The sequence below is a fragment of the Lepisma saccharinum genome, chromosome 5 (assembly GCF_977018435.1).
Source record: "Lepisma saccharinum chromosome 5, izLepSacc3.1, whole genome shotgun sequence".
Classification (NCBI taxonomy): Eukaryota; Metazoa; Arthropoda; class Insecta; order Zygentoma; family Lepismatidae; genus Lepisma; species Lepisma saccharinum.
Window position 1 is genome coordinate 29,309,104 of NC_139233.1, and position 26,985 is coordinate 29,336,088.

Sequence of the window (26,985 nt, forward strand, 5' to 3'; positions counted from 1 at the left end):
ATCGCTGATTCGTTGCTTCTCAGCCACCAGCTGGAAATGCGAGCAGTATAGTGACGCACAAGTGAATAGATGATTAAATATTCGAAGATAACATATATTCTAAAACACTTACATTCTTTTCCCTCTGGTGTATTGATCTTGGAGAAATTGACACAGAACTGCGTAAGGGCATCCAGTGCAGCTTTCCGTATATCTTCTTGTGGGTAATTAACTAACTTGAATACTTCCTCAAAAGCATTCTCCAAGTATGGTAGAAAGGCCTCCCTGCATGGAGAAAAATTACTGTTAATTACAGTTTCAAGTCAAAATCAAATTATGGGTAAATTGTACCATAACTTTAATTTAAATACTGCGGAAAGGGCCTCCATGAATACAGTCAAACAATGGCAAGCTGATAAATTTCAACTGTTTTACTGACAGGCTAGTCAGTAGTCTTTTGTATTGGCTCATATATGGATATTTTAAAATTACTGACAATAGGACAAATCTGATTTACAGTGGGACTTCGATCTTACGTTTTTTTCAGGGTTTTTCAAGCTCAAAAAACTTAAAATGCAAGAAAACGTAAAATCAAGGAAAATTTTATAATATTGGGGCCATGAAGATTGAATGTAGAATGTGGGAAAATGTAAAAGGCACGAACATAAAATCAGGGTTTTACAGTAATTATAAATAGCCTGTATTCAGTGCATAATTATTTATATTTTATGATCATATCATAAAATTCACATGGCCTGGTTTTGTAAAGTAAATGTCTAAACCGTACACAGTATATTTTTCAAAGACAAAATCAATTGTAGTCACGTGGTAAAGGTAAAGTTCCCCATGAAGGGACATTTAGGGAATGTGAGGGTAGAGCCCAACACATTCTCAATCTTGGCCATTTTGGAGGTGATGTGATTAGCACCACACTCTGGCCACCTTTACTCCCCCCCCCCCCACCCCAAGTTGCCCCAGGTACCTATTGATTTGAGGCTGGTTGAGCCCCTGAGCCACTTTATGTGAGGATAAGGCTGGAAAAATTCTGACCTTAGATCACCCACTTGCAACGATCTTGCGAGATCATTACAATTATATACATTTGTTATTTCTTTCTTTTCATTGTTGTGAATGATAACATGTATTTTTATCTAATCTCTTATCGCTTCTGCATATCATTTCACTGCAAACCATGGTAGACAATGAAGTTCTACCGTACCTCATTTGGGAGCGTTGCTGTTGTTATAGTTCAGTGTTATCCCATTTAGATGGCACTCAGTGTTAAGCAGTACTCTCGTAGTTCACGAGAAACCACTAGAGGCGCTGGCGCTGCACTTGGATTTGCATATAAGCAGCAACATGACTACAGCCCAGTCAGTCTGTGATGGTTCTTTGGTGACCAATGGTCGAGCTCTGCTCCCGCAAAGAGCCCTGCATGGGTGCTCAGGGAAAGTCTTCTGCAGTGTGGCCTACCTGTAGAACGGAAACTTAATCCTTGTGTGGCCTATTGGTAGAATGAATACACATTGCATCAGGTATCGGTTAGATTCGTGAATTGTTTTACTGTTGGGAGATAGCTTAATAGTAGAACTAAAACGAAGGGTATCCGTATTCCTCGGCCTACTAGTAGATTTAGTGGATCTAGTAGTGGTTCATTTTTTTGGCCTACTTTGGTAGAATGGAGATGAGAGATAGCAATATCCCTTGGATTATCAGGTAGATTATACGAAAGATGACGGTCACTGTTTGTTAGTTTAACGTTGCAGGTGATTAAGCAGTTAATTAATTACTGCAGTTAGCTGATATTAATTATTTAATTAAAATATTAAAGTAAAATAAGCATTGAAGATTACAAGCTTACATTAAATTCATATTGTTATTTAGTATTATTCTTTTGTTAGTAGGAAGGCAGATTATATGTTCCAAGAGTCGCAAACTAATAAGCCATAAGCCAACACTGTTGTTTCCTAAAGATAAATGATGATGCAGCAATTAATTGATGCCCTAAGAAAATAAGGTCCCATACTTGCCCACTGGTACCTCACAAGAGGAAAAATTGGATGGTAACTGCCCTTCCTTTCCAAAACTCAAACAGGAGCTTTGAACCTGGATCTTCAGGGACAACGAGGTGCAGTGAAATTGTATCAGAAGAAATAGTGAATTCATTCTGTGTGTGGATATATACATAAAGGCCTAGTGTAATAAACTTAAGTCGGCACCAATTTTCATTGTGCATACCCGAACCCTGAATGTGCAAGATTGTCATATCTCTGGCATGTATAAAGCTAGCATAATGGGTAAATCTGAATACCTGTCCCTGCAGTGTGAGGAGTTGTGAATGAAATTATTTGGCATCCGCTGTGAGATACTCCGCTCAGTTACTGTGATCGCTCAGCGGTGACACAGTAGTGTTTTCGCCTACCGCTCGCGCAGTACAACCCACTATTTTCCCACGGACTCGGGGATGTTCCACACTCCAGGAATTGAACCTGGGTCTCCTGCATGGTACAAGGGCTATTCTTTTCAACCTCTGATAGGGCATGAAATCATAACTACAGTGAACATCAAAATGGGTTTATTGACAAAAGTTATGTACACGTATAATCTACTTTTCAACGTAATCACCAAGAAGATTCAGGCATTTCTCGTACCAATGCACCAGCTTTCCAATACCCTCTGCAAAAAAAGGTGCTGCCTGTCTGTTGAGCCAGGTCTGCACGGTGTCCTGAAGCTCTGCATTGGTGTGGAAGTGCCATCCTCCCAATCACTTCATCATTGCCGGGAAAAGGTGGGAAGTCACTCGGTGCAAGGTCTGGGATGTAGGGAAGATGATGAAACACTTCCCAGTGGAATCGTTGAAGAAGGTCTTGGGTTGAGGCATCAACATGCAGTTGGACATTGTCATGAAGCAAGAAAATGCCTGAAGACAGCATGACTCTCCAGCACAGCTCATTCGACAGTGAATTTCCGCTGCATTGTGCCCCTCTGCCTGTAGAAATCGTATCACACTACGCACCTTGCACTTGGCGGAAGAGTCGATTGTAGCAGACATCTCTACGTGCCAGTCGTTCAACTTCAACCAAAGTGTTGCCCTTTGCAGTGGTGGTGGTAGTGGCAGGGAGGGGGGTGCCAATCACAGTGTGTGACACCTTGCTTCCTAGCATTTCACGGGCCACCTGGCGGGCACCATCGGAGGTTGAAAAAAAAATAGCCCTCGTAGTCAGATGCCCTATGGAGGTGAACGAACTGCTCATGGTCTTCAAGGAACATTTGCAATTTTATATCAACATGGTAGACTATCATTTATCAGTATTAGTGTATTTTAAATCAGTACTTATCAGTATCAGCAAAAAATTTCATATTTATCTATCTTTAATATTTAGCTTATGATCTACTTTCATAATTCTATTATTTTGTAACTTTATCAATATTAAAGAATATTTATGTACAGTTATATGGATAAAAGAAAGGAGGGCCACAAGGGCTAAATAAAAAGTGAAAGAGGAGAGAGGAAACACTCACCGGACAAAGAAAATATTCAAATTTTCGTGATGGTATGTCACATCTTCAGGAGTAGAGAGACGTTGTAGAACTAAGTGACAAGATGGAAGAGTAAGCATGACCTGCAGTGTTGTCAGGTCCCGAAAAGAAAAAAAAAGTGTTGACAGTACCACAAAAATATATATATATATATATATAGATGGTTCATTCGCCTGGCTTGTCGAAAACTGTGAGTGGTGGGGGGGTTGGTTGGGAAAAGGTGGTGGTGAGGGTGAGGATAGGGGATGAGGGAGGGAGAGGGCCTACATATCGACCATGAATGCAACCACACCTCCAGACCTGAACAAGGCCACCCAGTAACGCCCCTCATCCCCTATCCTCACTCTCACCTTTTCCCAACCAACCAACCCCCCCCCCCCCACCACCACTCACAGTTTTCTACAAGCCAGGCGAATGAACCATCTATATATATATATAATTATTTTTTTTGTGGTACTGTCAACACTTTTTTTTTCTTTTCGGGACCTGGCAACACTGCAGGTCAAGCTTACTCTTCCATCTTGTCACTTAGTTCTACAACGTCTCTCTACTCCTGAAGATGTGACATACCATCACGAAAATTTGAATTTTTTCTTTGTCCGGTGAGTGTTTCCTCTCTCCTCTTTCACTTTTTATGTACAGTTATATATGTACTAAATATGTTGTTATACATCTATGGCAACACTCATCATGGTTGCATAAAGTAAATTACGGTGAATCTATTATGGAAGAATCATTATTATGGCAGTGAAGGTAATTCTCTATATTTATTTTATGTATGTATTAAATTAACATGCAAGATAGTGCTGATGACAGAATTGCCATTGTTTACTACAGAGACATGCTCTCTCGCTAATTTTTAAAAGATAAAATAACTTTGATTTTCTTACGGTTGTTATAACGGTATTAACTTGTATAGTCATGGACACTTCAGGGTTGTCACAGTCACAGAGTTTCAATGTGTTACTTACAACTAGGGGCATGCATAATTATAATTCCTTCTTGAAGATGAAAACACGAAATGTGAAATAGCACATTTTAATGTTCATTCTTCATGTTTTTGAAAGGTGTGATATGCCATGTTTTGTCATGAAATGATGCAAAATGAAGTGCAAAATGCAAAATAAACTCAAACATGAAATTTAGGGTATATTTACCAAGAATATACATTGCAAAGTCTGAATTATCCTGAGAGTTATGTAAATCATGAAAAATTGGTTACTTCTGCTGTAAATATTTCAGAAGCAAAACTGGACTCCTTCACACAAGAATAAACTTAATACTCAGATAACTAAATAAATTAAAGTAACATAATTAAACGTAAAATGTTAATTTAGTGTAATAAGTATAGTTTTTAAATTGAATTTTGGTTTTTATTCACCATTTTAACACTGAAATGCCACTTTATACACAGCTTTTGATCCCGAAATATGCCCAGCATTTGTACCGAAATTTGTGTCTTTCATTCACCATAAATATGTGGCCCTACTTAAACCCATAAGTGTCCGTGACTGTACATCACAGTTGGGATGGAAACAATGCATACATACCCTACGTTGGCTGCAATCTCCCTTAAAGCTAAGCAGGCCTCCTCTTTTTCTTCTATAAATGCATTCTCTACGCTGTACCCTGCAATGACATGAAATAGTACACATGTATGATCAAATTGAAACAACCTTACAATAAATACCCTCTTGTGGGCATGAATCAGATTGGTCAGTACTGGCCTACATAGGCATATCAGTCTATTGGTAAATTTGACAATATTTCTGTAAACAGCAGAGAAGGATTGATATGAAATTTGTGCAAATTCTGATAAACTATAAATATAAAATTACCAAGAACAAATACTCTATCAATTCAAATGTAAAGTTGTAAATGGTCCTTGATGAACATGAAGGTTACGTTTGTAATCATGTGACTACAATAAGTTTTGCTTTGAAAAAGGAACTGCATAGTCAGACATTCACTGCAACAATCAGGACATATGAATTGCACATTTATATTCATAAAAATTAGAGATTAATGGGTAAAATTACCCATCGGATATCCTTATAAACAGCCTGTACTTTAGTTCAAAATTCTGCCATTTTCTTTCTATTTTCATGAATATAAACATATAATTTGTATGATTTTGTTTTGTGAACTACTAATGCACAAATTATTTTTCAAAGCTAAAAACACATGGCAGTCACCAGGAGCTTAACATTAGTTATCAGGATCAGTAAACTTTACATCAGCATTAACAAAATTTCACATCTACCCATCCCTAACAAAAATAACAACAGTATGCCAGAATTATTGCACTAAATTACAGGCTACTTGGAGATATAATGGACTGATTAAAATGCATCAGTAATTTTACAACCACACTGATATGCATGCAACAGAGTACCATCTAATGTCCCATCTCCAAAAAATAGCATGAAATTTAATGCAAAATTATCTCAATTTGTTATCATTAGAGAGACATATTTTTGGTAAATAAAAAAGCAAAATTATGGTACAAAAACAGAGTCAATTTCAGTTTCAAAAGCTGTAAATAAAATAAAATTTACTTGTTACAGCTGTGAAAAATCAGGTCAAAAGCGACATTTTGGTTTTAAAATTGTGAATACAATCATAAATTTTATTTAAAAACTGCACTTACTGCACAAAATAAACATATCCCTTCTAATAGCACATTTATGTAGTTACCAAAGTATTAAGTTTATTCCTGTATAAAGGGGTCCATTTCTGCTTCTCAAATATTTACAGCAAAAATTTATCAATTTTCCATGAATTGCATAACACAGAGGATAATCCAAACTTCAGAAAGTGTCGCGTCAGTAAATAAACACTAAATTTCATGTTTAAAAGTCTATTTAACATTTTGCAGTTCATTTCGCATCATTTAATTACAAAACAGGGTAGGAAAATGCACCTTTCATAAACATGAAAAATTAACATTACAATGCGTTGTTTCACATTTCGGGTTTTTGTCGCTTACTAACATTTTCCACAAAACTTACATGTAGAGGTTCTTTTAATTTGATTAATCATGCATAAAGGTGATTACTCACAAAAAATTAATAAAAAATTAAATTAAGACTCGTACAAAACTATCACCAATGATCCCACAGACAAGTGCAAGCATATAATTAAGCATGTGGTTGACAGTTGTGTGATTAATTCTCAACCAACAGGACTGTAAACTCCTCCTAAACCCCTCCTCCCCTAATCATAGCCTACGGCAATCCAAAAACTCACAGGTGACAAACAGGGATATCCAATGTCCCTGATCGTCACGGAGTTCAATCAACCAACGATCCACTTTGTAAACTGGCTAAAAAAGAAATTCTCAGGATGTAACCACAAACTAACCTACATTTTCCACAACAGCACCCCGAAGAACTAGTGACCTCAATAGTACAAGTTAACCATGACAAAGTTGCAAGCATTCATGTAGTTGACATGTAGAACTCCATCCCGATTGACCTAGCCCTCACCTCAGTTGAAAGATGACTTACAATCAACAAAATCATCCCAGTGGAAGTATCTGAAGTACCTAAGTTATTGGAAATCTGCCTAAGACCAAAAAACCTTCAGTTTGAAGACAAACATTTCAAACAGACAGAGAGATTGACCATGGGCAATCTTCTTTCTGCACCCATAGTCAATACAGTCAACTCTAGATACTATGACCTTTCACAGTTCCTGGGAAAAGAACGTTATTTTGAAGGGGTCGTTTTGGAATTTGCACCAATTTTGATCCACCTCAGACCACCCACAAGCAAAGAAAAAAAAGTGTAAAAATTGTGCTTAGGCCATTTTTTTTATGCACATTTTTTTTTTAATATGACTCGTGCAAAATTACATGTTACATAATTTTAATAAAGTGAAATTGCAACTATACTTTTGCACTAGAATGTTATTCTCTAGTTAGTGTTTCTTTTTCTGTTGGTCACTGCTAATTCCCCTAAGGTTGTGTACTATTACAAGAAAACCTCGTTAATATGATATTGGTTAATACGAAGTACCCTTTAATCCGAAGTGTTTCCGTTCCCCAGCTGATAAGATGGGATTTCTAATGTATTTCGGTTGTTTACAAGACCCTTTGGGAAAACTGGTTTCGCTAATTCAAAGTAGACACCTGCATAAGTTGAGAAGAGGAGATCGAATGCAGAGAGAGCTTGGATGTTATTTTAAATTGACCCTGACTTGTTTCCTTGTCCTAAGAGCGCTGACAACTCGGGGGAGCAGCCCGAAAGGCCTGTTCGACTTGCATTCTTTGTCAATGTGCATGGCAGGGCTTTCATCGCTGAATGCACCACCTTGGAAATATTCACCAGTGCCAAACGAGAGATGCAGAGATAATATCGTAGGAATCTTCCAAAATACAGACGCATGGTGCCTGGAACTCTCGTACATCTGTCTAGCTCTGAACTCGAGTTTCAGTAGTTTCCCGTGAGGGAGCAACTCCTGGCACAGTAGCCAACAACTATCGGTAACAGCCTTCATTCAAAATGTGTTATTTCGTTCCCTGTAACATTTCATAAAAAAGGGAAACTGTTACAGGTAATCGAAGCCACATAAGCCAACTAAAGATCATCAACCTGCTTAATGGATCGTCAACCTGCTTAATGGATTGGCATCCAGGTTCTGGCAAAAGTTTACCTCGATCTTACGCATGTCATAACTCCTGTTCCCCACTGCATACATTTTCCCAGCTGTGCTGATGTCAAAAAATTTGGCTGAGTAATTTCTTCCTCTTTTCGTCAGCAATCGTGGTGAAAGAGGGAATGCAGTGTGTTTCAGCCATGATTTTCTTGCTCATGTGTGTACACTGGCTGATTACGGGCAAGGGTGGATGCCTCCTCCTTTCCTTTGACTTTGAAGCAACCAGAAAAAAAGAAAAAAAGTGACCTCTTACCCCTACAACAGTTCATTCTCTGCCACTGGAGTACAGGGCAATGCGATCATTGCAGAATTCAGGTCCCTTTTTGTATTTGAATGCAGCTGTCTTCATAGAAAATGTTGCCTGTATGTCTGTTGCATTAACAGCATGGTAAAATGTAAAGAAGGATCATTTTCTTTCATCTTCGCTCTGCTGATAAAAGTTCTGTCTTCAACAATTGCATTATCTTTAAAATGCCGAGGATTTTCTCTTCCGCCACCTGTTGCTCAAACTTCCAGCTGGTTTCATTGTTCTGCTGCAGCTGGCATCGGGGTTTTGTCTAGCATCTGCAAAGCTGTCGATTGCTGCTAACTCATCCAGTGTGAACGAAACAGTAAATGTTTTGAATCTCGCAAAGCTGTTTAGATTTGACAATAACAAAATTTGATCTCCAGAGAGAAAAACAAGAGTTAAAACGACTTTCTGTTCTGTGCATCTGATGAGCAAAAAACTTTTATTTTGCACCTGACCCAAAAATAAATATTTTAGAACATGCACAAAAAGTTCAATATAATACAACTACCGTTTTTCTTCAGAATCATTCACATGCTACAAATAAATCACATAATGCTCAATGTAGAATGGATTAGAGACAGATTTTAAAAATATATTTTATTTTAAATGTTATTCAAGCTGAAAACTTTTGGTGCAGTGGGTATTTGACCTCCACAATACTTTTAAATCCAACAATAAATTGTCGATTAACGTCAGAGTAAATAACATCCCCCCCCCCCCCCCACTTTGATATATAAAACACAATTCCGTAATAAATAGCATGGGTCATCAAAAATCGTTCACAAATCCAAATCAAAAAATGCAAACAAATAAAAAAAAAATGTAAGCCGCCAACAAGCCGTAATCAAAACCAAGAGAAATACAAAATCGAAATCCAAACCACAATGCATAAATCCAAGTCGTAATAGCACAAGCACAAAGAGAGGGTAGCATATCCTAGAGCAAGCAAAATCACAATGGCGAAACAAGCCTGGTGCATAAGTAGCGGCAGTCATGTGCGGGGTAACATTGGCACACTTAGAAGAGGGGAGGACAGAGGTCAAGTGCTATTGGATATTAATGAAACGTGGTGTCTATCTTTAGATGAGATCCACTTCTGAGTAGTAGAGTGCTCGTGAAGGGAATGGCAACACAGCAAATTTAAATGAGTGAAACAAACATATTTTTCGGCTAATTTCCTTCAATTTTCCCAACTTTTTCCAAACTTTTTCACGGTTCCCAGGAAAAAGGTCGTTACTTTGAGAGGGTCGTAGAATCGACTGTATTGTGATGTACTTAGCCAAATAAGACATTGTTCGCTCAACAGAACAGTACAAAAGATATGGCAGATATGCAGACGACACCATTGTCGTGTACAAAAATGATGATGAAATAGATCTACTGATGAAAAAGCTGATCAACATTCACCCCAGGCTCTAATTCACCATAGAACTGGAAAACCAATGCAGCATCAACTTTCTATAATTAATTACCACCACAGTCCACAGAAAACCAGGGGCAGGGAGCCAGTACATTCACTATCTCTCCAATCATCCACCCAAACAGAAAGCCAATGTGTGGCTTAACTTTTACCGAAGAGCTTTTTCTCACTGCAAAAGTGAAGAAGATCTAAGAGAAGAAGTTACCATAATCACAGATACAGGACTTAAGAATGGGTACACAGTGCATCAACTTTCAACATGGTGTAGCAAAGCAGAGATAAAGGGTCTATTGGATTGCCTTCCCTTACCACCATACCACATCCTACCACCTTGCCAAGACCCTAAGACAGTTCGACAACAAACTAGCACACAAACAAGTGACCAAAATAGTCAATGCTCCAAACAAACACAAATTATATTTTCTCTCACCCTTTGACAACCCAGGAGTATATGACACCCAGTGTTAGTGAAATCTGCATTACATTGGCAGATCAATCAGAACCATCAATGAGCGTATACAACAGCACTTAAATAATGCTGTGTTGTTTTTACACTATCCCATTCACTACTGGACTAGCAAAGCACTTCAAGTTCAACAAACACAATATCAAAAAAGTTTCAGTTAGGCATACATTGCACATGCTGATTGACATCAAAATCAAAGAGGCATATGCAATTATGCACTTTCCACATGATCTGAACATCGAGAGTGGTCAGGCACATTACATTTGGCTCTCGCTACTGCAACTTAAACCCAGAGCATATAGCACACAAACTGGAACTGGCTACACTAGTGCTCCTAGTGGCATGCAGGGAAACAACAGGAACCGGAAGCCAGCCTAGCAGTGAGGCAATGAGTTCCCAAGTGGATGGTCACAGAGGCCACCGAAATTAATAGAACCTCTATAAGATAGTTTCATGGAAAAAGTTAGTAACTCCTTTAAGTCTGATTAAAAATGTAAAATTCATGTGCTATTTAGCCAACTCAAATGTGTGTTTAATTTTCTGTGGTAAAAGCTACTGTATCCAGTTGGTTTATGGTTGCTATACGTCCTGGATTTTCCAAGAGTACTAGAATGGTTTTATTTGTCCCAGTGGTCCGAAAAGTTTCTTCGCGATGCACTAATGTCCTAGAACCTGGAACATAGTCACAGGCTTTGTAGAGAGTTATTAGTGATATTGGAAAGAGTCAGTTTGAATTTAAGCACAAAGTACACTTATGAACATTTATGGCCCATCGAGTACACAAATTTTCATTAATTTTGCATCAACATTGTGAAGTTAAAGTCAAATTTATGAGTAAATGAGAGCAGTTTAAACATTCTGATTATCTATGAATGCATGTGGAAAATTGATTAATTCTGGTAAAATATTTGAGAAGCAAAATTGGACTTTTTTACACAGGAATAAACTTTGTACTCTCATAACTACGTAAATGTAAATATTTTGTGTAATAAGTATAGTTTTAAAATCTGATTTAGGATTATAATCACACTGAAATGTCACTTTATATGCTGCTTTAGATCCCAAAATGTGCTGTTTTTGTACCAAAATCTTGATCCTCTATTCACCATAAATATGTGGTTCTATCGATTCCTTACATGACAGATAGTATTAACTAAATTGAAAAATTCATAGCACAAACATGGTGGAATTCTCTTCTTACACAAATAGATAATAATTGCATGTGCTTTTTGCATACAAAAAACCACATTCGCCAATCAATTTCAGTGACTGTCACTATTCACCGTAGTCTGTTAACTGAATAAGGCAGACTGAAGGTACATTGATTGATTCAACAACCTTCTGTGAATGGTGACAATCACCAAAATCAATAGGCAAAATTTTTTTTGAAAAGAGAGACACAATTATTATACACTCTTAACAAAAAGTTTGGAACATTGTTATATTAGGCAATAGGTGATATGCAAGCTCTTGGAATTCAACAACACGTGGTATCTGTCTGCTGGACGTTCTGTGTCTGTGCTTTCGCCGACAGATACCATCCTGGCTATCACATATCAACTAATCATCATCACCTTGTAATCAAGGGGTCCTGGGTTCAATTCCCGGTGGAGGCACATAGTGGTTCGAATCCCACTTTAAACTGCAGGTTCAGTCCCGATTAGCTTTACAGTGCATCAAGTTGACTTACGAGGGTACTCCCAAAAGAGACAAGAACAAGAGACAAGATGGCGGATAGTACTGGGAGCGTGCTTCTTCCTCTGTAAATTGTGGTGTTATTTTCTTGGTGTTGTGCTTTACGACCGCCAGGTAAGCCATCCACTGTATGTTACTTTCACCTCTTGTGCCTCGTGGTCTTATGCGGCGATATCCATGTCAATCCAGGACCACCCCAAGGAAACAATACTGTTTTTTCCGTGTATTATCAGAATGTGCAAAGTATAAAAAACAAATTTTCTGACTGTGACATTCACTTAAGCGAGCTATTACAATATGATTGTTTAGTTTTCACCGAGACTTGGCTAAACAACACGGTGATGGATAGTGAATTTCCATTTTTAAAACATTTCAATGTATTTAGAAATGACCATGTAAGTTGTCGTGGTGGAGGAGTGATGATCTGCGTTAATGTAAATGGAATTGCAAAATACGAGGAGACCTAATCAATTACTGTGAAATTATTTGGATAGAACTCAATATTAAAAAAAAACAAAAAACTGCTCATTGGATCGTATTATCGCCCCCATAAGAACTCTCCAATTTCCATCCTCGAAGCCTGCAGGGATTCTGTATTAGCACCAATGATAAGTGGTGATATTATGTTATTTGGTGATTTCAACCTGGCCATCAATTGGGAAAGCTCAAATACGGGAACTATAAACTGTCAAAATGATAAGTGGTTTATTGATACGTTCATTCACGGAATTAGGTTACACCAGTTCAACATGCATAAAACACGTGATGACAGCAACCTTGACTATGTACTGGCAACCCTGCCTGATAAGCAGGTAACTCCAGGAAAAAATCTTCTAACCTCCGATCATGACTCACTTGACGTCACAACACACCTGCCTACCATGAAGAAAGACAAGGAATCCGCCAAGGATATTGAATCAAACAATACACAAGAAGTTGCTCATAGAATAATGGGAACCCTTCAGATAGAATTTTAAAATAGGCACTTATAAAGAAGCACCTAATATTGTGCATGCACATGTTGAAATCAGGAAAGAATACCTGCAACATCTTCATCTTCTTCCTCATCTTCCACAGATTCATTTTCGATGTCTTCCTCCTCAGGTGTGTCGCTTACATCTTCGTATACAGGGAATGCAGGGTTGTCTCCATCCTTAAAGTGGGGCTGTAAAGAGGAAATTGTACATTTATTTTAATTTAGCCAAAATGCTTGCATGTATTAGGAAAAAAGAGAACAGTGTGTTCTACGTTATGAATGTATACTCATTTCAGAGTGACCAACTTTTGGCCATGAATTTAAAGGAGATTTAGTTTAGTCGCAACAAATTTTGAGCATTTTTAGAGCACGGTAACACTCCTACAAATGTTTACGGAATGAATAATATTAAATAAAAGAATTAATTTACATTTTATATAATGTACAGATCACAATAGAGAATAAATACACTGCTCCACAAAACTTAAGCAACTCCGTACAACGTGGGATAGGTGAGATGTGGTGCCCATTCAACACTTGTATGAGACATGTACAAACAAAAACAAGCACAGGCAGTGTGAGTGCCCTCTATAATGCGTGAGTAACACCTTATAAACGAAGATTAACAGCTTGTGCCTGCCAGCGCAAACCACAGCCTAGTATTGTCCCAGTCCTCAAGCAGTGAAGTGGTGGTTCGTGCATGGGATATGAAGTGTAGACACCTTGAATTGAATCGTAGACATCATTTGAGTGACGTTGACTGAGGTCGAATAATTGGATGACTGGAAATTGGTCGGTCCCAAGTGGAAGTGGTACATGAATTCAATGTGAATAAAAGTGTCGTGCCAAGGTTGTGGCTTCACTTCCAAAATGGTCCTACTGTCAGTAGACGTCATGGAGGAGGTCGTTCAAGGACGACATCAGCAGCTGATGACCGGTTTCTCACAATCACTTCCAGACGTAACCGCCAAGAGTCATGCTCTCAACTGGCTAATGATCTGTTTCAAGCTACGGGACGACGTGTTAGTTGTGAAACTGTTCGTAGACGGCTGAATAAAGCATGACTGTATGCCAGGAAGCCTGTGCTGTGTGTGCCATTGAAACGGGAGCACAAACGTACGCGATACACATGGTGTCAGGAACATGTCGAATGGGGATAAAACCAGTGGGCACGACTAATGTTCTCTGATGAGTTTCGATACAGCCTGTCGTCTGATTCTGGTCGGATATTAGTGTGGAAAGAGCCAGGAACACGATATCACCCTAACTTCATTGTTGAAAGGCTGTCCTTTGGAGGTGGTTCCATCATGGTGTGGGGTGGTATCATGCTGGATGGGAAAACGGACCTCCATATTGTGGAACATGGAACTTTGACGACACAACGTTATCGGGATGAAATTCTCCATTCACATGTTCGCAATTTCTGTGGAACATTTGTTCCGGACTTCCATTTTATGGATGACAATGCATGCCCACACCATGCACATCTTGTGTCCGATATCTGGAGACAGAAGACATTGCCCGTATTGAATGGCCTGCATACTCTTTGGGTCTTAATCCAATCGAGCATGTTTGGGATGCTCTTGGGCAAAGAATAGCACAGCACAATCCACCACCACAAACAATTCCTGAACTGCAGACAGCCCTCTTAGAGGAATGGCCCTGTCTTCCTCAAGACTTGATAAACACACTGATCAGCAGCATGGAGGCCATATGTCATGCCTGGGTGTCTGTTCGAGATGGCCACACACAGTATTGACAGCCTCTGCCCTCTTAGATTCCAGCTTTTCATATAGGGTTATAGTGGTACTGAACTTTCTGGCCACCCTGTACACCATATCTAAATTGTTGGTGTTCATTTGTGTTGCATTGTGCATCTGTACCTTCCTTATGTTCATTAAACTTGGTGAATTGACATTTTCTTTTCATTAAGTCCTACTTCATTCGAGTTGCTTAAGTTTTGTGGAGCAGTGTATTTACAAATTTGCATGTTTCTTAGTCCTGCTAACCCACATGCTTTTGTCTACTGCTGCTGCAGAACAAGATAATCAATCAACTACTGGAAGATATGATGCCACTTCCAACCGACAAAGGCTAAACGTCAAGATCTTGCACTCAACTTGTAGTTTTGTATGGCTCGCTGAACTGGAAATGGGTTGAAATTTTGCAATATTTGTTGTTATTTAAATATATGGGAGAAATAGAATATCAATATGGAAGCTGGGAGGATCCAAAATCTAAAACGGGAGATCCTAGAAAATATGGGAGAGTTGGTCACCCTAACTCATATTGTACTTGTATTTTTGTAATTTAACATTGCTTTTGGCTAATCCACAATGATGATGTAACTGATTGTTAAGATGTCCGAGAAGAAAAGGAAGTAAAGAACTACAGGGTACCCCTCATGAAAATGGACTGAGCCTCACAGAGAGCAGAATTGTTAGTTTTGGCGCAAGTGAACAGTAGTGATTGCATCATTTCGACCGAATGACAGTTGACGCACTCTCATTGAGAAAAGAAAATCCAAAATCTTTAAGGTTGGTAACTGTTTTAACGGTTCTTAGTTCTTGGAATCTGCAAAAACATTTGGGTCCAAGTTAGTTGGTCCGAGAGTTCGGCGAAGACGATGGAAATGTGTACATGGAGTTACAAGTCTCATCAAACATTACCTTGATCGTCTCCAGAAGATTTCACCAACTGTTCCACTTCAAATCGTATCCCAGTTTGCAGAAGGGAAAGTGAAATAGAAGAAAAGTGCTAAAGTGAAAAGTGATTATTTCAGTAATAACGAAATGTTTAGTGATTAATGTGATGTTAAGTCATGGAAAGGTGTAACAAAAGCGCTATTCAGTTCATTGCAAAGACAAACGGTTGAAATCTCAAAAGCAGGCTAGCCTATTTTCATGCAAGTATAGGTGGTAATATTTAGTTTCAATTTTTGTATTCGAATATTGAAAAAGCATAAAGCTATTTTTGATTATCTTCATCAATACAATCCAATGTACTGATCTGAAACATCTCAATAAGTTTACTTACGTAAATCAAGGTCAAGTAGCGACTTACGGATCTTATAATTGTGTGCTACGATAACTTTTCAATAAATCTAAGAAACAATTTTTTGCTCTATTTCTTTGATACATAATCACAAGAGTGTAGTAAAACTTAGTAGTAAAAAAATCAACGTCAAAATCACCTTATATGTTATAGTGGGGATGAGTGATGAAATGCCTTCCCAGACAGGGACTCGAACCCGGGAACTTGGATGGTGAGATCGAAAGCCAACCCCTTAAGTGGGGATGGCATATATAAACGCCAACTGCTGCTGTGCAGAAGGTGCATATACAGTGGAACACTGATATCACGTTCCCAGATTTTACATTCTTCCACATTATACATTGAATCTTGATGGTCCCAAAATACAAAAGTGTTATACAATTTTACATTTTCCTGCATTTTAAGTTTTTTCAGCTTGGTTCCCAGACACTATGAACACAACAATCATGTTAGGTAAGATTATGCTAGCTGTAGTAAACAAAAACAGTAGCAGAAGGAGAAGATGAAAAAAGAAGAAAGAGAATAAAATTTAGACAAAAGAAATGTTGTCTGTTTTTACGTAATAGAACACCAAATTTGGTTCAAAAATGAAGTTTGCATGACGTGGACTCACTTGTTGTTGACCTCTGAAAGCAGCGACAGTGAATCTGAATCAGAAAATGAAGAAGGGACTAAAGAAGAACATGAGGTCATAGAAATTGCAGCTTGTGTTAGTGGTTTCACTTGGGCAAAAAGACAAGTACAATTAAACCTAAAATTTTCAGGGGCATAACGGGATACATGTAAGTTTTCAGTAAGCATAATGGGATAATTGGAGTTATTGTTGTTATTCTTTTCCCCAGAACCAGTTTCAAAGACTTCAACACCAGAAAGATTTATTCGGCATGAACCTGAAGCACATAAAAGCCAACATGCTATGTACAGAGGCTGATCCGTTTCCATCCGAACAAAATGAAAGTGTTGCTTACCTAAGAGATTCCAGCCTGCCAACATCGCAGTTTCCACTGCAGCACACTTTGTTGCAGCTGTACCAGGGGTAAATTGTTCCACTCCTGCTTGCAGGCTTTTCATAGGCCATGCACAGTGCGACGCTGACGTGTTGAAAGGTGCAATTTAAGAAGTCCAAAAGCACAAAAATCCATCGGACTAGCATCTGGACTCTTCACTGGAATGTCCTCGAACGGAATAGAATGGATACCAGTTTCAGCTGCCATGCGTCAGTAGAAGGCTAGCGATAATTTGGCCGCGTGACTTGAAGCTTTATCCTGGTGCAGTTCCACATGATTGGTGTCTGCTCCATACAAGACAGTTACAGTCAACTCTCGATTCTACGACCCCGGGTATAACGACCCTCTCGAAGTAACGACCCTTTTCCCGGGAACCGTGAAAAATTTAGAAAAAATTAGAAACATTTGGAAAAAAAAGTTGAAAAATTGAAGGAAATCGGCCGAAAAATGCGTTGTTTTTTCCTCCACTCATTCCCTTTACGAGCGCTCTACCGCTCACAATTGGGTCTGAACTAAAAATAGACACCACCACACCATGCTTGAGTGATATCCAATAGCACTTGACCTCTCCCCCCCTCCCTCAAGCGCATGAATGTTACCCCGCACCCGACGGCCGCTACCCAACACGCCAGGCTTGTTTTGCCACGCTTTCTCTTGGATACGCGAGAAGAGAAGATGTTATTTTAAATCGACCTTGACTTGTTTCCTTGTCCTGAGAGATGCTGAAAACTCGCAGGTGAGGAGGGGGGGGGGGGGAGCAGCCCGATATGACTGCTGGACTTGCAGTTTTTGCCAATGTGTATGGAGGGTCAAGCTCTTTCATCGATAAATACACCACCTTGGTCCTTGAGAGATAAGATCGCAGGAATGTTCCAAAATACAGATGCATGGCACCTGGAAGTCTGGCCCATCTGTCCAGCTCTGACCTAGATTTCCCGTGAGTGAGCAACTCTCTGCCTTGTAGCCGACAACTTCCAGTAACCGTTTTCATTCAAAACGTGTTCTTTGTTCCCTACAACACTTCATAAAAACGCGAAACTGTTAGAGATAATCAAAGCCACATAGGCGAACTAAAGATAGTCAACCCGCTTAATGCGTTGTCATTCAGGTTTCCACAAAAGTTTACTTCGATCTTACGTGCATCATAACTCCAGTTTCCCGCTTCATAAGTTTTCCTAATTGTGTCGTAATATCTGCCAAAAAAGTGTTCCGTTGGCTGACTGACTTGTCCCTTTTTTCCTGTCAGCAAAGGGGGGAGGGGCGATTTTCTTGCTCGTGTGCGCACACGGGCTGATTACAGGCGAGGGTGGAAGTGGACCCACCCCTCTTCCTTTGACGTCTAAAATGGAGCAACCAGTTCTGGATATATTCTTGAAAACGAACAAAAACGGAATAAAAAGATTAACCCTCCCCCTTTTCCCAGCTTATTCTCCGCCACTGGTGTGCACGGCACCTCCCCCCCCTTTTCCCAGCTTATTCTCAGCCACTGGTGTGCACGGCAATATTGATAATTGCAGAATTCAGGTCTTTTTTTATGCTGTTGTCTGCATAGGAAATTTTACCCGTATTATTGTCTGTTGTATGGTAAAACGTAAAGCAAGGGACATTTCTTTCTTCTTTACACTGCTGTTAAATGTTCAGTCTTCGACAGTTGCATTATCTTTAAAATGCTGGGATTTTTCTCTTCCGCCACCTGTTTCTCGAACTTCCAGCCGGTCTCCTTGTTTTTATGATGCAGCTGGCGCCAGTGTTTTGTCTAGCATCTGCAAAGCTCTTGCTTGCCGATAACAGCGATGACTCATCCAGCGCAAAGGAAAAAGTTATTGTTTTGAATCTTGCAAAGCTGTTTTCATTTGAGGATAACGAAATTCGATCTCCAGAAAGGAAAACAGAGATCGATTAAAAAGACATTATTCAAGGGGAAAACTTTTGGAGGACTGGGTGTTTGACATCGAGAATACTCCTAAATCCAACATTAAATCATCGATTAACGTGAGAGTAAATAACGATCTACCATTTTGATATGTAAAAGTGCGCAGTTTCATAAAGCTTGTTTTCAGTTCATTTTATGCTGATGGGCTAATCGGGACTAAATATACAGTTTAAAGTGAAATTCAATTCCAAACCTAAATTACTTTCGACTGGGACGCTGTTTAATGACATGTCCTAGAATACGCATTGGGTGAAGACAGATCGCAAGTTGAGCGTTTCCTTTTTCACACTGGATTACAATGCAAGTCAAGGAAGGAGTTTGGACTGCTCCCTTGAATGGGGAAGGGGGGAGTGTGAATGAAGTTGGTTGAAGCAAAGAAAACGTGTTGTTTTTTTTTGCGATGTATTTTACATAGCCGAACCAGAACAAAAATTACAGCCCCGCCTTTTTTTTTTGTCTGGTGCCTAGAAAGGTTGTGTTGTTTCTCCCACGAGATCTAATCTTACCAGTTAATCTTGTAACAGACAATGCTCCACTAGACCCGTATAATCCAACATTCATTCTGCCCGATTGTCTCTAGAGGCCAGCATAGTCTGCCTTTTACCTACCCACTGCCCGCTTGCATGCGATAACAGGTTTACCTGCTCGCCTGCCCACGGCAACGAGTCGACTTGCATCTATACCCGGGTTCTTGGTCTTCAAGGCGCTCTGCGCTTACAAGGTACCTGGGCATTCAACAAGACCCGGGCACCTGCAAAACCTGCTGGAAGGAAACAGCCCTCCGGCAGCCTGTCGCTCCAGGTGTTTCATCACCACGTGGACGGCTGCAGCCAGTGTTGCCTACTTACGTAGCTACTAAATCCTACGAAGTCCTAGGAGGAGCTTCTTCTCCAAGGAGAATTTATATACTTAGCGATTTCAGTTCAGCGTAAGCAGTTTTTATCTTATTGCCAGGAAATGCACGCAATATTACAGTTTCATTTATCTAAATGAAAGATCGAGCAAACAAAAATCTCCTCACTGAAAACTAATTGTTTTTCATTGCATGGTGCCTTAACCAGGCACGCAGTGGCGCAACCAGAGGGGGCAGGGTGCATTGCTCACAACCTTGGACGGAAATTGTCTAGCGGAGGGGTCAGGGTGGGGGTCAAACATTAAAGTACAAGTCTCATCAAGTGCAATGCCATAGCAAAGGGGTAGCGGGAGTCGGCCCTGAGCGCCGGTGCTCCATGTGAAAAGAAAATATTGTAGATGGAAATTTTACATGCCATATGTATGTACATTCGGAATGCATTTATCATGCACTTTCTTTCTTTCAAAAATAGTTTGTGTGCTTGTTTTCCATTATTAGCTAATGTGAAATTGACGTGTTGAAAAAAAATATTTCTAATCCTCTGTTTCAACACAAATGCGTAAGAACCGAATTCTACCCCCTTTTTGCATGATTTATGAGGATAATAATGCCTTTCATGCTACTTTATTACTATTATTGTGATTGTTGTTGTTGTTACGTTTATCCAAGTACTTGCTCCCCCCCCCCCCCCCAAACGAGGGTAACGGCAATGCCCCTGGCTGGCTACGGCCCTGGTGTTCGCAGTAGAACAGTGTTTTGTTTGACTCGCGACCTCAGCGTCGAACGTGACATGTTTCAGTCCTGCCCTATATCACTATATATACGTATATTGGTTATTTACGACATATACTTATGGATCCTGTGCCACGCAAAACCTATTTCAATGTGTGTGGGGGGGGGGGGGGGGGGGTAGGAACATTCGTAAATCTCATTTCATTGGTGATGTGGCTTACGAAGCTTTGAGTTCCCTTTTCTAAGTAGTGAAAATCTATTGCAGTTGGCAACACTGCAGAACGGTGTGGGCCCGGTGGAGTTTCTACTCGAAGCAACTACGTCATGCAGAGGGAGGGGTCTGCAGTTGATGGAAAGAACGAACTGAGACCTACTAGGTATGGTAAGACTGCGGGTACCCGGCGGGTCTACAATGCCTGCCAGGAATGATCTGGGCAGGTGGGCATACAAGCTGCTCAAGCAAGGATGTTGCGCAGGTTGCATGGCATTTCAGGAGCGATGTCTCGCGAACGGGTCTGCTCCAGGTCTTGTGCAGGCCTCTGATTGTCTCCCGACTTTTGCTAGCGCCAGTGTAACTGGTGTCAAGATTCATCGAGTTTCTCTAGCAATAAGCGAGAGATTGTTTTCCTTTCCATAGGTCTCGGTGGAAACGGGTTTCTCGTAACCTATAATTGTAAGAATTTCCTGGAAAAGCAACGACTGTGCACAATTGATATAAGGTAACATTATTTTTTGTGAAAAGGTTTTCATGTTCTATTTTCCTTCTCACAACACGCGTCCTGTGCATAACAGGTTGTATAACTACCAGGATAAATGGTGTTACCATCTCCTATGCATCTTTGTGTCCGTTTGAGCTCCGTTTAAGCAGAAAATTGGGGCAAATTCCAATAACGACCCCTTCGAAATAACGACCCATTTCCCGGGAACTGTGAAAGGTCGTTGAATCGAGAGTTGGCTGTATTTCTTTTGTGTACACTGATGATAGGACATGTTCTTGGTAATACGCAGCATTGACTTTGACATTTTTTTCAACTTGACGAATCAGCAGCTTCGCTCTGTAGCAAAATCCACTCACAATCATGAAACCTTTGGAGAAACTTTCTTTGCCTTGATGCACAAAGTGATACCGGTCTTTTGCATCAACACCGCTGTAGGTTATGGCCTGTCACTTAGGTAAATCCATGCTTCGTCCATTGTCACAACAAATTTCCAGTGGTCACCAGCTAGGTGGCACCCGTACAGCCTTCTGCACTTGCTCTTGCACTCTGCGATATGCTGTGGTCTTAAAAGAGCATGTACGCTGGCCTTACAGACAGTTTTCAGCCTCAATTGCTGATGGGGTGCACGATTAACAGTTGCTTTGCCTACTTTGGCCCGTTTGGTCATAACACGCTGTGGTGGTGGATTCTCACAGGCCACCATATCCCGGATATTCTTTAGCATCTGTCTTGTTAGTTTCACAGGCACCCTCTTTGGATGTGATTTGTTGGTGATATGGTGGAGGCAGTTGCTGTGCATTTCGTTTAATTATACCACTAATTATATCCTAACACCAATCTATTTTTCTGACACTGTTCTACTATGCGGGAAATGCTAAATTTGGCATGGAAAAGCACCATAACCTACCCTTCCCAATAGAGATTTGTTTTCGGCGGCGTTCTGCCCACCACAACACCTTCACTCTGCTAGATAACAGCTTACACACTGCTCATCGTGTGCGTGAAGTTTGGGTGCTCGGTGCAAATTGGTTTACCAGGTGGCAATGTCTGCAAGTCGTTCAGATGGAGACTGATCAGCCTCTGTATTATTGTATTATTTGCATTCTATTAAAAAAATACTGCATAAAAGAAGGCAGGCAAATACTGGTGTTTTATTTCAGCCAATTTTGTTCAATGGAATTCTGCTGAAAAATCTACATTTACACGCTAATGTGCTCAACAACTAAGTCAGCTCATGTCGTAGCTGTATGTGGATCATCACATCTCCGAAATGTGCCTTCCTTGCAAGGTGAACTTTACTTCTATATAATTGTGATATATCAGTGAAAATTCTTCTCTTGTGTGAGCGTAGTGTATTATTATCTGCAGTTGTTAAATGCAATTTGGGAATCTTACATTTGCAATTTTAACACAAAAATGTTATTTTACTTACCACCTTTGACCCTTAAACATGTAAGCTTTTGTACCCAAACATTGATCTTATATCAGGGTGTCTACCAAAATAACAAATCCAAAATTAATGACTTTTTCTTGAGCTGTCTTTTCTTTTTCCAGTTTTCTTAATTGCAGTATTTAATCGGCCCCTACTTAGGTATAGTTGGAAATTTAAAAAATAGATATTTTTATTGAATGAAAAACCTCTACCACACGACTGCTTAAGATGAAAATGGAAGCTGTACTTTAACAAAATATTTAGACTTGTTTTAATTATCGGTATTAATCCATGTATGTACAAATTAATGATCCACTCGGACTCTCTTCTGCTTGACCTCTGTACATAATGTGAACTTCAGCTGAGACTTTTATGCTCACGGCGAGTTATTTACAGTTAGTCTGGGTACGTTTACAGTTCGGAGGATGGAAACACTGCGAATGAATGAAAGCAATGCTGATTCATGCTCTTAAGAGAGGCGTGGTCACACAGAATTCACCCTAGACTGAGAATGGCCACATTACTTTAATATTTTTGCAAAACTTCACGCACGTAATTCTTAAGAAAAAGCAAAAAAATCTTAACCACAACTCAATAATACAATTTTAGATTTCCAAATATTCAATTTATCAAATCCCAGTACAGGTATATAACAATGTAAAATCACTACACTGTAAAAAAATAATAATTCTTGACCACAAGCAAAATTTCTTGACTTTTTCTTGACCTACTAGTTGATTTCTTGACATTCTTGATTGGTATATATTCACCATACATATGTGATTTAGTGATTTGGTTTAGTTTTCTTTGCTTTTTGCCACTTGTGACTAATTGCGAATATGAGGATGAGTGATGATATGATGGAGGAACACTCATGCCTTGGCTGGGATTCGAACCCAGGACCCTTGACATCAGAGTAAGTAACCACTCTGCTACAGAGGTTGGCTCAGCATGTGTGTGTTACTATCAATACATCACATATTGGCCAATAGATATAGTAAAAATTCCTAATTAAAAAAAATATTTTATAGCACACACAAGCTGGTCTCACATAAATAGTTTGCCTCCTCCCAAGAGCTTCTAATATTTAACTCAAATAGTTCTACAAGTACAAACAGAATTAGTTTTACAAACTAATATTGAAGGAAAGAAGATAATATCACCTTGAGAAAAATCCAAGTAGGCTACGAATGTGATCAACTAGAAGGAAAGCCCATCACCAAAGAAAAATGACTACTTACTACGATACCTTCGACGCTCTTGATACTCAGAAGCAAGTAATCAACAACATCTGGAAGCAATGGGTTCATGTTCTCCTTCATCACAGTGGACACAGAAGCAAACAGGCCGTATGCGCTTTTCCTCAAGTCCGGGTCATCCTTCTTCTGTATCAGCTGCAGACCCAGGTTAATGCTCTCATTGGCAAGTGGCTTGAAGTGTTCTTCTCCTAACGTCCGTGCGAGAGCTCCCAGAGTATCTATGAAAGTAAAAACAGCAAAGTTATATTGCTTGAAGCTGGTTACTCCAGTACCAGGACAAAATCCAAGTACTTGGCGAAAGCAATGCATTTTCCTAAAATAGGAAAACTTGGTTATACAAATACAGGGTTCCTACACAAAATCATGCCTTTTTTTCCAGGACATTTCCAGGACTTTTCAAGGATTTTCTACAATTGCTCCAGGACAAGTGTAGAAAGTAAGCATGGCAAAATACACATTATTACATATTTTCTTTTATTAAAAAAAATAGTTCTAAATTTTTTTTAATGCAGGCTCCCAACTCTCCTACACCTGCTCCTTTCCACACCTTTCATTTCTTAGTATAATGAAGGTTATTTAATTTTTACAATACAGAAAAAATACAAAGGTAGAAAAAATAAACACAAGTATAAATAAGTTTAAAAAAATTACCATCTTATATTACAAATAAACAAGAATATCATCCTTAGAAAACTTGGAATATTTAGGATAGCAAACCCTTTTTTTTTAACCATTATTATTATCATCATATTTTCTACCTCAGAGCGATACAAAATAATACAAAAACACGGGGCATTATACATTATACTTCAATCACAAAAATAAAACATCACAAAACTATGACTACAATACACAGCAACGTGACATAAGTAAATAAACCACTATCATGACACTTGCCTGTTTTAAATGAATACTTATTGTAATTCATACAAATAAAACGGGGCAAAGGAATTTCCAGGACAATCTCCAAGATTCCAGGTACAGCTTGAAAATACATTTCATGCCTGGAAGGAATATTTTAAAATTCCAGGTTTTCCAGGAAGCGTAGGAACCCTGAGTAAACACAACCTTCCTGATGATGAAACAAAATCCATGGCTTTTCTAGGTAGTTTTTTTTTATTAATTGCCACCCTATTCTGTTCTATTTTAACATGCCAACACCAAGTTTTAATCTACTGCTCTGCATCCGCTATTCAAGAGAGTATAGTTTATGTGACATTATTTAAAATAAGCAAACACACAAAAAAAAAAAAACATGTAGAAAATGTGGAATTAGTTTAAATTCCCAAATCATAGCAAGTTCGTAAAATACAAAAGTTTCCCAATCACAGTTTTTTTTTTTTTTTGTACTTTGAGGAAAGTTTGAGAAGTGCACAATTGAAAAGGTGCCAGCTTCAATGGGAATATAGGCATGTGAGGCTCCATCCACTAAAAGTTTAAAGTCCACTTTATGCACAGAAGGCTAATTGGAACTGGACTAATCCGAACCACTATGTGCCACAGGGTATCTAAACGGGGACCCACTGATTACAAAGCAATGACATTACCCCATCGGGGTATCACCAAATCTAATTTCTGGTAATATCAAGTTCAAGAATAATTGTATTAATTGGTAATATTTTTATCACTTTGAAAGAAATATTTTTTTGCTTTACTCATGGGTTGAATACTTGTTCTGTATTTTGCCATCGAAGCAAAAACAATGGATTGTTGTCTGCACAGTAAACAACTTGTGCATTTTAACAATAGCAGCACATGGTAAACACAAAGTATATTTCTCAGTACAGTGTTCATTTAAACAAAATTGTTGCTGATTGTTGTTCGAGAGGGGAAAAAGAAGACTTTGCTTTTGGTTAACAGGTGTGTTGAGGATGCATTAGCATCAACAAACATGCATAGAGAGTTTATTTTCATTTTGACTAAAGATACAGTTATAACAATGGTTAGTAATTTTTTAAACAAAAAGAATCCGTTATATAATTGATGTTTTGTTTTGTTTAAAAAAATACTAACCATTGTTATAACTGTAGTTTTAGTCAAAATGAAAATAAATGTCTGATGAAGGGAGCGTGCGTTCTCCTGAAACGTCACAAAGAAAAACTGTTTTCTTATGCTTGTAATAACCGTAAACTACAGGAAAATAATTCTACAATGCAAGCAATGCGTACATACAAGAAAAACTATGCATAGAGAGGTAAAAAGCATGCAGTCAAATGTACAATATTTACATATTAATAGTGTTTATATCAACAGACAGGTATTATTAATGTTTGGACTTTCGAGTTCTTCATGCTTCTTCTACAAGAAAGTATCTTTGCTTGCACCTCGCAACAGCATTTCCCCCCACATGGAATTCATGGAATTGACCTTTATTAGAAGAAAGCCAAACCTGTAGTGCTTGTTTCGTTAATTTATTTCGTAAGCATACAGAATGGATACGCAGCCATTGTTCCAATCGTTTCTAATGCAATAACATGCTCTCGAGTGCGGCACGCTTGTAGTTCTATATTTAAACGCCAGGCTGTGTGCAAGTCGACACAGTTTGAAACTATACTAAGAGATGGCACACAGATCAATTTCCTGTAATTTCTGTGCTTCAGAATTGCCAACACACTGTTTTGGAGAACGAACTATGGATTAGTTAACTAGCAGTTACTTTCACATTGAAAAACCAGGTGCTGGTTAAGACTGGCTGTTATCTCCAACTGGCAGTTAGTTAACAGAAAGATTAACAGGACATTGAAAAACAGGCCCTTACTTTTTATCCCGGCAAACAAGAAACCAGGGAAGTTTTCAAGCAAGTTTCCCCTTCCCTCTCTCTCTCTCCTGTCAACTAGGAAGGATTACATAAAAGCATGGGTAAAGAAGTGTGAATAGTGATTGAGCCACACTCTCAATCGTCCACATACATTTTGTGTGGAGGGAGGGAGAACACACACACCTCAGCCACACTTTCAGAACACTTCAAA

At 39.1% G+C, this 26,985-nt stretch overlaps 1 protein-coding gene across 1 annotated transcript in view; it reads right to left on the bottom strand.

The window, feature by feature from the left end:
* The window catches only part of LOC145987736 (importin-4-like), a 128,433-nt gene that overhangs the window by 51,819 nt on the left and 49,629 nt on the right, over positions 1-26,985 (bottom strand). The window contains exons 10-13 of the mRNA XM_083122393.1: positions 23,999-24,234; positions 13,093-13,216; positions 5,070-5,148; positions 113-264 (exon numbers count right to left, since the gene is read on the bottom strand). Of these exons, the coding sequence (XP_082978519.1) occupies positions 113-264; positions 5,070-5,148; positions 13,093-13,216; positions 23,999-24,234 (591 nt within the window). The remainder of the gene's footprint in view (positions 1-112; positions 265-5,069; positions 5,149-13,092; positions 13,217-23,998; positions 24,235-26,985) is intronic.